A 12,031-nucleotide genomic window follows, 5' to 3' on the forward strand; every position below is an offset into this window, starting at 1 on the left:
CTCAGCTTTCTTCACAGTCCCAACACTCACATCCATACATGCCCACTGGAAAAACCATAGCCTTGACTAAACGGACCTTTGTTAGCAAAGTAATGTCTCTGCTTTTCAATATGCTATCTAGGTTGGTCATAACTTTTCTCCTTTTGTGTTTAAATTTGAAGGAATGTAAGAATTTTTTAAAGTAAGTAAAATTTAAAAAAGTAAATTGACATAGATTTCTGCGTTATGAGAAAGATAATTGCCACATAGTTTACCTCTCTACACTTTACTTAACAGTAAAGAGACTCTTATCAAGCATCCATTCTCATGCATTCTATATTCTTAAAATTTAATTTATGTTTCTTAATAATATTAAAATTTATGCTTTTGAAGTGTGGTGTTGGAGAAGGCTCTTGAGAGTCCCTTGGACTGCAAGGAGATCCAACCAGTCCATTCTGAAGGAGATCAGCCCTGGGATTTCTTTGGAAGGAATGATGCTAAAGCTGAAAATCCAGTACTTTGGCCACCTCATGCGAAGAGTTGACTCATTGGAAAAGACTCTGATGCTGGGAGGGATTGGGGGCAGGAGGAGAAGGGGATGATAGAGGATGAGATGGCTGGATGGAATCACCTACTCGATGGACGTGAGTCTGAGTGAACTCCAGGAGTTGGTAATGGACAGGGAAGCCTGGCGTGCTGCGATTCATGGAGTCGCAAAGAGTCGGACACGACTGAGCGACTGAACTGAACTGAACTGAACTGAATAATATTAAAAATAAACTCACATAAATAAACAGATTTTGGTAATTCCAACAATGTTAATGACCTATTGTGAAATATTTTATAGTTGACAAGATTTAAGGAGTACTCATTTATACAAATTATCAGCCTTTTACTTGTGTCCTCTATATTTAACTGTTCCCAATATGTGTAATATGATTTGGGCTGATTTGACTATACATATCACACCCAGATGAGTAATTTCTGACATAAGGAAGTTTGTTTTTATTAATACTAAGATTGATTTGATTATCTTAATAAAAGAAGTAGAAGATCAAAAACATTTTGTATTAGGGTATAGCCAGTTAACAATGTTGTGGTAATTTCAGGTGAACAGTGAAGGGACTCAGCTATACATATACATGAATCCAAAATAGTTGAACAGAAAAAAAAAAAAAAAGAAATAAAAGAATATCTAAGACAAACTAGTGTAAACAATAAACATATATTAGTTTATGTGACTGAGCAGACCTACAGAAATTGATTTGAAATCCCAAATAAAACCTGAATCCTACCCTAACCGTGATATTATCCTTGAAGTTTGTACCAGTTTGAGCTTTTTACTGTTATGTGTAAAAAGAAGTTGATACTATAAGGAAGAGATTTCAAATTGTAAAATTGGCTAAACTGAAAAGAGAATGGTGATAAATTGTTTGTCCTGAGCTGGGCAGTTGGTCTTTCTTTTTATGTAGTTGAGAAATAGTTGGTTAAATTTTTATTTATATTATAGATTGACTTTTGCCTACAGAAGGTATGAAATTAGGAGGATTAGTAGGAAAAAATAACAGATATTGAATATTTTGATTACTTTTGTGGTTCTATGTATCATCAACATTTTGCTTATCTCTTCTCTAACTCTAATAGTATATTATTTTAAGAAATATGCATATAATAATTAACTTGAAATGGGTATAAATGAAATCAGTGAAGGAGGAAAATACAACTTTGCTAAGAAGGGTCTTTTTTGCTCATGATCTGGGATTCAATTTGATGAAATGTTTGCCATTTGGGAGTCTTATCAAATAGAAAGGAAAATGTATTTTCCCCAAGATAAAGTTAGGACTTGGAAAGGTAAGACATTAGAAGAAACTAGTATCTTCTGTAAAGCATTCTCTTTCTGAGTCAAAGACTAGGAAACCTCACTAGAAAGGTAGAACCTTTGATGATAAAGAAATATTAGTGGACCCCAAGGCAGAGCTTGGCTGAAGTAAGTTGTTAAACTTAATCCTGTTGGGAGGGCAGAGAAGAATGTCTTCATGCTGACAGAAAGGTTTTTTTTTTACATCTAGAAGGTTGTTTGTTTTCAAGGGTGGGCATTAAAAATATGAACTTGCTTACTGAGTTTTTAGGGAATGGAGTGGCCAGATAAATCTAGAGCTATTTTATTTATTTATTTATTTTTTTAATGTTAAGACTGCCTGGTCTCTTTCAAGGCAATTTTGTCATCCTATTTTTGCTTTGACTTTTTTTTTTTTTTTAACTTTATTTTACTTTACAATACTGTATTGGTTTTGCCATACATCAACATGAATCTGCCACAGGTGTACACGTGTTCCCAATCCTGAACCCCCCTCCCACTTCCTTCCCCATACCATCTCTCTGGGTCATCCCAGTGCACCAGCCCCAAGCATCCTGTATCCTGCATCAAACCTAGACTGGTGATTTGTTTCATATATGATATTATACATGTTTCAATGCCATTCTCCCAAATCATCCCACCCTTTCCCTCTCCCACAGAGTCCAAAAGACTGTTCTATACATCTGTGTCTCTTTTGCTGTCTCGCACACAGGGTTATCGTTACCATCTTTCTAAATTCCATATATATGTGTTAGTATAGTGTATTGGTGTTTTTCTTTCTGGCTTACTTCACTCTGTATAATCGGCTCCAATTTCATTCACCTCATTAGAACTGATTCAAATGTATACTTTGTAATGGCTGAGTAATACTCCATTGTGTATATGTACCACAGCTTTCTTATCCATTCATCTGCTGATGGACATCTAGGTTGCGTCCATGTCCTGGCTATTATAAACAGTATTGCGATGAACATTGGGGTACACGTGTCTTTTTCACTTCTGGTTTCCTCGGTGTGTATGCCCAGCAGTGGGATTGCTGGGTCATAAGGCAGTTCTATATCCAGTTTTTTAAGGAATCTCCACACTGTTCTCCATAATGGCTGTCCTAGTTTGCATTCCCACCAACAGTGTAAGAAGGTTCCCCTTTCTCCACACCCTCTCCAGCATTTATTGCTTGTAGACTTTTGGATCACAGCCATTCTGACTGGCATGAAATGGTACCTCACTGTGGTTTTGATTTACATTTCTCTGATAATGAGTGATGTTGAGCATCTTTTCATGTGTTTGTTAGCCATCTGTATGTCTTCTTTGGAGAAATGTCTATTTAGTTCTTTGGCCTATTTTTTGATTGGGTCGTTTATTTTTCTGGAATTGAGCTGCATGAGTTGCTTGTATATTTTTGAGATTAGTTGTTTGTCAGTTGCTTCATTTGCTATTATTTTCTCCCATTCTGAAGGCTGTCTTTTCACTTTGCTTATAGTTTCTTTTCTTGTGCAGAAGCTTTAAATTTTAATTAGATCCCATTTTTTATTTTTGCTTTTATTTCCCGTATTTGGGGAGGTGGGTCATAGAGGATCCTGCTGTGATTTATGTCGGAGAGTGTTTTGCCTATGTTCTCCTCTAGGAGTTTTATAGTTTCTGGTCTTACGTTTAGATCTTTAATCCATTTTGAGTTTATTTTTGTGTAAGTTTTGTTCTTTTAATGTATTTCACCCTAACTGTGGTGCTGGAGAAGACTCTTGCGAGTCCCTTGGACTGCAAGGAGATCCAACCAGTCCCTCCTAAAGGAGACCAGTCCTGGGTGTTCATTGGAACGACTGATGCTGAGGCTGAAACTCCAATATTTTAGCCACCTCATGTGATGAGTTGACTCATTGGAAAAGACCCTGATGCTGGGAGGGATTGGAGGCAGGAGGAGAAGGGGACAACAGAGGATGAGATGGCTGGATGGCATCACCGACTCAATGCACATGAGTTTGAGTGAACTCTGGGAGTTGATGATGGACAGGGAGGCCTGGCGTGCTGCAATTCATGGGTTCACAAAGAGTCGGACACGACTGAGCGACTGAACTGAACTGAACTGAACTGAAGTTTTATTCTTTTAATGTATTTCACCCTAATTTTAACTCATCAGTGAAAATATTTAAGTGAAGGAATAAAGTGATAGAGCCCACTTTAAAAATTTCAGAAATGGAAAAATTGCTTTCCTTGGTTAATTTTTTCTTTTGCTGTTTAATAGTAATGGTAGCAGTAAGCTTCCTACCTGTTTCATCATTTTAGTTCAAATGATTTTGCTCTTTCATCACATATAATGAATATTACCAGTTTCTGGTGATTGTCTATATGATATTGAAGTAGCTTACTTTTATACCCTCTCTTAAAAATTTTTGAATAATGATTGGTTACTGAATTTTATCTTGTACCTTTCTGTATCCATTTATATATTTTTACATTTTCTCTCTATTATTTATGCAATGAGCTTTGTAATAGTTAATCATGGTGCTCTTATTATTCTTTGCTTACATTGCTGAATTCCTTTTTACTTGTGTTTAGAATTTTTGCATCTGTTCTCAAAGATTAGATTGGGTATGATTTTCTTCTTATTGCCTCATTGGACTGAACAGGGCTTTGAGTACAATGTTGAATGTGTTGAATAGGTTGGGTGAGAGATGTTATCCCTTGTTTTTGATCTTATAGAGCTAATGTTTAGTATTTTATTATTACAATATTAAGTTATTTATGTCATTTATCTAGTAATATTTTGAATACATTAAGTTAAATCAAACAAAATATAGTCATCTTTTTATCTGCAAGAGGTTGGTTTCAGGACCTGCTGCAAGTACCAGAATTTGCAGATGCTCTAGTTATTTACCCTTGGTCCTGTATACCTGTGGTTTTCACAGTGTGATAGATTCAACCCACCACAGATAGTATAGTACTTTTTTTATTGAAAAAAAATTCATGTATAATTGACTCATGTAGTTCATACTTGTGGGGTTTATGTGTCAACTGTATTAAAATTAATCTCATCTATTTATTTTCACTGTTTTTTAGTGTAGCTAATATAAACTTTTAAGTTATTTTATGGCCTGCGTTACATTCCCTTGGACAGTGTTGCTGTAGAGTAGTATTCCAAGGTGGAAATAAGGTATTTCATAAATGGAGAAAGAAAGTAAGAAGAGCTCACATTGGTTATCTTATATCCCTGTAGATAATTTAGTCATGTTCTAACATTATATTATAAAATGCATAGCCAGGTATAGTTTGATAATTGTTTGGGCATTCATATCACCAGAGATTTCTTAGCACTCATTCATCCCTTGATGAATGTTGATGAGAAAGTCCTAGAGTGCCTAAATAGTTTTATATAGTAATAATATGAAAACAAGTATATTAAACTTACCACTATGTTTTCTAAAATGTAAGTGAACTCAAAAGTAGTTTTCTCCCACTTTTTTTGGTAAAAAGACTAAACGGCAATTCCGTCTTCCTTATATTCAGCCACTTGTTCTTGTATAAAAAACATGAAAAATCTATTAGTGAATGTGGAAAAAGATGGATTTACAAGCACAAAGGATTTGATGATAAACTCTTTAAGGAACTCTTTTTTCAGCCTGGAACCAATATAACAGAAAAGTTTGCACGCTGGAAACATGTAAGTACAATTATTTTATAATGTTTCTCTTTTATTACTATTTTTATGCCTTTATTTTTTATTATGTTTCTTTGAAATACTGTTAAGATACTATAGTTATAGTTCATATTATATTAATAATTTCCTTAATATCTTTTAATATCTTCTATTATCTAGTTAATATTCTTCTTGATATTTTTGTGATGTGATAAAAGTCATATAATATAGTATAAATATAATTTTTGTGGTATATTAATCATTCAAAAACTAATTTGTGCTTTGTATATATGTTTTATCTTATTAATTATTACAAGTAATTATTAACAGTGATATAAAATCGCTTCTCAGTAGCTGAAAACATAAAGAAATATTTAGTTTATGAAAGACTGATAATTGTACATATAGCAAAATATTCACTGAGTGATTTATGCTAAATTATGTATTGCTATAAGGACACAATAAAAGTAGAAAAAAATTTGTATTTATTGAGTGCCTACTATGTACCAGGCACTGTGCTAGATATTTCGTATGTGGTAGGTAGTTTATTCTTCACAATACTATAATATAGGTACTTTTACTTCTTTTTTTATGAACAGGGAAACTAAAGCTCAGAGGGGTCAATTAACTTGCTAAAAGCCAGACAGTTAAGTGACATTGCTGGGACTTAACTCAGAGATCGTCTGTCCTCAAAATTTGTGCCTTTTTTATTTTTTAGAGTTTTGCTTTGAACGCTAAGGTTAAAGCGTCTACCTGCATTGCAGGAGACCTGGGTTCAATCCCTGGGTCAGGAAGATCCCCTGGAGAAGGAAATGGCAACCCACTCCAGTATTCTTGCCTGGAGAATCACATGGACGGAGGAGCCTGGTGGGCTACAGTCCATGGGGTCGCAAAGAGTCGGACACGACTGAGCAACTTCACTTTTTTTTTAAGAGTTTTGCTTTGAACACTAGGTAATTGTAAAAATGAAAACTTGGCATTATAGTATAATTAACTGAAATGAACTTTTTGTGAATTGTAAAGCACTGTTTTTGTATGTAAACTCCTTCATATTTGCAATTGTACCTGAGTAGCCTTAGCTACAAATGTTTCTATTACATTAACATAATTAGAAGAAAATGCATAATTAGAAGGAGTGCAATTAGTCTGATTTCAGTGTAATTGAGGACATGTGTTCTAGACACAGTAGATATAGTAATGTCCTCAATCCCTTAAATCCCACCAAAGTTTTTCCATTGAATAAAAGGATAGGTTTTAAAAAGCAGATTATCCTATTCAAAACATTTTCCTCACTAGCACTCAGTGCCAACTGTATTAATTTACTCCAGATGATAGTATGCACTGTAAAGATTATGTGAAACATCTTTTAGCTCTCTTTGAAGAATATAAACTTAGTAATTTCAGCATGTCCCATGCTTTTTAATATGCTTTATATACAGAAGACTTTCACTGATGTTGTATAGTGATATCCAAGTTGGATATGGATGTGTTGTATACTGATAATCAATTTAGGTATGCCAATATCTAATAACCATATGTAAATACAGATCCATATATACATACATTCATATATAATATGTTGTATTATAGCAACCAACTATTACAGATACATAAATAGGAATAGGATATATTATAAAGTTTATGTTATTTAATACCTATGAAGATACATAAAATATACAATTTTGAATCTTTGGAAGTATTTTGAATATTACAAATATTTAGCTAAAATATATTAATTATAAGGAGTTTTCTAAAGCTCCTTGATGTTAGTGACCCTATTAACCACATCACTACTAATGTCATTTATTAAAGCTGTTCTTTTCTAGTCTTATGTTTTTTCACTGCTTATAGCTACCATTCATGGAGCATTATTCATAGGACATTATTGAAGTTGTCTCCAAAGCTCACTTTCTTTTTAAATTTAATTTTTGCTGTCTGGTTCTTCATTGCCGTGTAGGCTTTTCTCTGCTTGCGGTAAACCAGGCTACTCTTGCTCGCAGTGTGTGGGCTTCTCGTTGCGATAGCATCTCTTGTTGGAGCGCATGGGCTCCGGAGTGTGTGGGCTTCTGTAGCTGTGTCATGTGGGATCTTCCTGGATCAGGAATCAAACCTGTGTCTCCTTACCATGGAGCCACCAGGGGAGCCCAAAGCTCACTTTCTGAAAGTAACTGAAGTAATTTTTCTCTGTAAGATTCATCTTTGAATCTATGCCTTTTATATAAAATTGCCATTCCATCTTATGTTAGTTTCATTTTTAGTCTTTTTTTCAGCTCACTCTGTTGATATATTATTTTTTTATTATTTTTACTACTCACTTGTCTAGTCTTTATTGACATGGTTTCTTGGAAACTATAGTGAGGATAATTAATACCCTAGATGCCTAAGAAAACCTAGGATCCAGAAAACACTAAAGAAGTTAGGGAGGAGAGAAGGGGAAGGATTGAGAAAATATCAGCATTTAATAATGGAAGCTCATTAGAAAAATATACTGCGAGCAAAGTAATGGAAAGGGTTAAACAAGAATGGAGTTCAGGTTTCAGTAATTAGATAAAGTAATCATTGTCTGAATCTGCTCCTGTTTTGAGATGAAAGAGCCAGAGGAGTGAGTTCAAGACACCTTCATTTAGGAAATGTTGTTTTAAAGCCAAAAGTCCCTATGAACATCCAGAGATCATGGTGCAAGAATAAACTGTAAATGAGATGCAGAACCAAAAATCAGAAGCCATGATGAAAGAATCTGAAAAAAAAAATGTATTGACATAGAAAAAATTGAGAATCTAAAACAATTGCTATGGACATTATTTGTCCCTTCCTTACAGATTTTCATCAGAGGGTGGTTTTTCTCTTGTTACTGAATCAGTTCAGTTCAGTTCAGTCACTCAGTCGTGTCTACTCTTTGCGACCCCGTGAATCACAGCACGCAGGCCTCCCTATTCATCACCATCTCCCAGAGTTCACTCAGACTCATGTCCATCGAGCCCATGATGCCACCCAGCCATCTCATCCTCTGTCGTCCCCTTCTCCTCCTGCCCCCAATCCCTCCCAACATCAGGGTCTTTTCCAATGAGTCAGATCTTCGCATGAGGCGGCTAAAGTACTGGAGTTTCAGCTTTAGCATCATTCCTTTCAAAGAAATCCCAGAGTTGATCTCCTTTAGAATGGACTGGTTGGATCTCCTTGCAGTCCAAGGGACTCTCAAGAGTCTTCTCCAACACCGTAGTTCAAAAGCATCAATTCTTCGGTGCTCAGCCTTCTTCACAGTCCAGCTCTCACATCCATACATGACCACAGGAAAAACTATAGCCTTGACCAGACGGACCTTAGTTAGCAAGTAATGTCTCTGCTTTTGAAAATACTATCTAGGTTGGTCATAACTTTTCTTCCAAGGAGTAAGCAACTTCTAATTTCATGGCTGCAGTCACCATCTGCAGTGATTGTGGAGCCCCCAAAAATAAAGTCTGACTCTGTTTCTACTGTTTCCCCATCTATTTCCCATGAAGTGATGGGACCAGATGCCATGATCTTCGTTTTCTGAATGTTGAGCTTTAAGCCAGCTTTTTTCACTCTCCTCTTTCACTTTCATAAGAGGCTTTTAAGCTCCTCTTCACTTTCTGCCATAAGGGTGGTGTCATCTGCATATCTGAGGTTATTGATATTTCTCCTGGCAATCTTGATTCCAGCTTGTGTTTCTTCCAGTCCAGCATTTCTCATGATGTACTCTGCACATAAGTTAAATAAGCAGGGTGACAATATACAGCCTTGACGTACTCCTTTTCCTATTTGGAACCAGTCTGTTGTTCCATGTCCAGTTCTAACTGTTGCCTCCTGACCTGCATACAGATTTCTCAAGAGGCAGGTTAGGTGGTCTGGTATTCCCATCTCTTTCAGAATTTTCCACAGTTTATTGGGATCCACACAGTCAAAGGCTTTGGCATAGTCAATAAAGCAGGAATAGATGTTTTTCTGGAACTCTCTTGCTTTTTCCATGATCCAGCAGATGTTGGCAATTTGATCTCTGGTTCTTCTGCCTTTTCTAAAACCAGCTTGAACATCAGGGAGTTCACGGTTCACGTATTGCTGAAGCCTGGCTTGGAGAATTTTGAGCATTACTTTACTAGCATGTGAGATGAGTGCATTGTGGGGTAGTTTGAGCATTCTTTGGCATTGCCTTTCTTTGGAATTGGAATGAAAATTGACCTTTTCCAGTCCTGTGGCCACTGCTGAGTTTTCCAGATTTGCTGGCATATTGAGTGCAGCACTTTCACAGCATCATTTTTCAGGATTTGAAATAGCTCCACTGGAATTCCATCACCTCCACTAGCTTTGTTCGTAGTGATGCTTTCTAAGGCTCACTTGACTTCACAGTCCAAGATACCTGGCTCTAGATTAGTGATCACATCATCATGATTATCTGGGTCATGAAGATCTTTTTTGTACAGTTCTTCTGTGTATTCTTGCCACCTCTTCTTAATGTCTTCTGCTTCTTTTAGGTCCATACCAATTCTGTCCTTTATCAAGCCCATCTTTGTATGAAATATTCCCTTGGTATCTCTAATTTTCTTGACGAGATCTCTAGTCTTTCCCATTCTGTTCTTTTCCTCTATTTCTTTGCATTGATCTCTGAAGAAGGCTTTCTTATCTCTTCTTGCTATCCTTTGTAACTCCACATTCAGACGCTTATATCTTTCCTTTTCTCCTTTGCTTTTTGCCTCTCTTCTTTTCACAGCTATTTGTAAGGCCTCCCCAGACAGCCAGTTTGCTTTTTTGCATTTCTTTTCCATGGGAATGGTCTTGATCCCTGTCTCCTGTACAATGTCACGAACCTCATTCCATAGTTCATCAGGCACTCTATCTATCAGATCTAGGCCCTTAAATCTATTTCTCACTTCCACTGTATAATCATAAGGGATTTGATTTAGGTCATACCTGAATGGTCTAGCGGTTTTCCCTACTTTCTTCAATTTAAGTCTGAATTTGGTAATAAGGAGTTCATGATCTGAGCCACAGTCAGCTCCCGGTCTTGTTTTTATTGAATGTATAGAGCTTCTCCATCTTTGGCTGCAAAGAATATAATCAATCTGATTTCGGTGTTGACCATCTGGTGATGTCCATTTGTAGAGTCTTCTCTTGTGTTGTTGGAAGAGGGTTTTTGCTATGACCAGTGCATTTTCTTGGCAAAACTCTATTAGTCTTTGCCCTGTTCATTCAGCATTCCAAGGCCAAATTTGCCTGTTACTGCAGGTGTTTCTTGACTTCCTACTTTTGCATTCCAGTCCCCTGTAATGAAAAGGACATCTTTTGGGGGTGTTAATTCTAAAAGATCTTGTAGGTCTTCATAAAACCATTCAACTTCAGCTTCTTCAGTGTTACTGGTTGGGGCATAGACTTGGATAACTGTGATATTGAATGGTTTGCCTTGGAGACGAACAGAGATCATTCTGTCGTTTTTGAGATTGCATCCAAGTACTGCATTTTGGACTCTTTTGTTGACCATGATGGCTACTCCATTTCTTCTGAGGGATTCCTGCCCACAGTAGTAGATATAATGGTCATCTGAGTTAAATTCACCCATTTCAGTCCATTTTAGTTTGCTGATTCCTAGAATGTCGACATTCACCCTTGCCATCTCTTGTTTGACCACTTCCAATCTGCCTTGATTCATGGACCTGACATTCCAGGTTCCTATGCAATATTGCTCTTTACAGCATCAGATCTTGCTTCTATCACCAGTCACATGCACAACTGGGTATTTTTTTTGCTTTGGCTCCATCCCTTCATTCTTTCTGGAGTTATTTCTCCACTGATCTCCAGTAGCATATTGGGCACCTAATGACCTGGGGTTTTCCTCTTTGGTATCCTATCATTTTGCCTTTTCATACTGTTCATGGTGTTCTTGAGGCAAGAATACTGAAGTGGCTTGCCATTCCCTTCTCCAGTGTACCACGTTCTGTCAGACCTCTCCACCATGACCCTCCCATCTTGGGTTGCCCCACAGGCATGGCTTGGTTTCATTGAGTTAGACAAGGCTGTGGTCCCAGTGTGATTAGATTGACTAGGTTTCTGTGAGTATGGTTTCAGTGTGTCTGCCCTCTGATGCTCTCTTGCAACACCTACCATCTTACTTGGGTTTCTCTTACCTTGGGCGTGGGGTATCTCTTCTCGGCTGCTCCAGCAAAGCACAGCCGCTGCTCCTTACCTTGGACGAGGGGTATCTCCTTACCACCACCATTCCTGACCTTCAACGTGGGATAGTTCCATAGACTAACAGAAGTATAGAATTTGGTGGTAATTAGATCAAGCTATAGGGACATTTATATATTATTATGGAGGATATTTTGGAAAATCTAGATATTATTATGATGAATTTTGCTGGGGCACCCAAAAATATTTGAAATCTGCTTCAGCACAGTCAATCTTTTTACTCAAAAGATTATTCAAAAGTTACCAAGGAGAATATATGTATAGAAAGTAATAACTAACAAAGCAGTTCCTAACTGAGGGTTTGGTCTAAAATTAAATTGCAATATTTTAGTAACCTGGGCTACGCTATGAGATATTTTTTG

At 36.7% G+C, this 12,031-nt stretch overlaps 1 protein-coding gene across 1 annotated transcript in view; it reads left to right on the forward strand.

Annotated features, from left to right (window-relative positions):
• LOC120861100 (leucine-rich repeat and IQ domain-containing protein 3-like) overlaps nt 1-12,031 on the forward strand; it is a 194,116-nt gene that overhangs the window by 52,162 nt on the left and 129,923 nt on the right. The window contains exon 5 of the mRNA XM_040236763.1: nt 5,339-5,492. Coding sequence (XP_040092697.1) covers nt 5,339-5,492 — 154 coding nt within the window. The remainder of the gene's footprint in view (nt 1-5,338; nt 5,493-12,031) is intronic.

Source organism: Oryx dammah, unplaced genomic scaffold (genome assembly GCF_014754425.2).
Source record: "Oryx dammah isolate SB20612 unplaced genomic scaffold, SCBI_Odam_1.1 HiC_scaffold_11227, whole genome shotgun sequence".
In the NCBI taxonomy this organism is placed as follows: Eukaryota; Metazoa; Chordata; class Mammalia; order Artiodactyla; family Bovidae; genus Oryx; species Oryx dammah.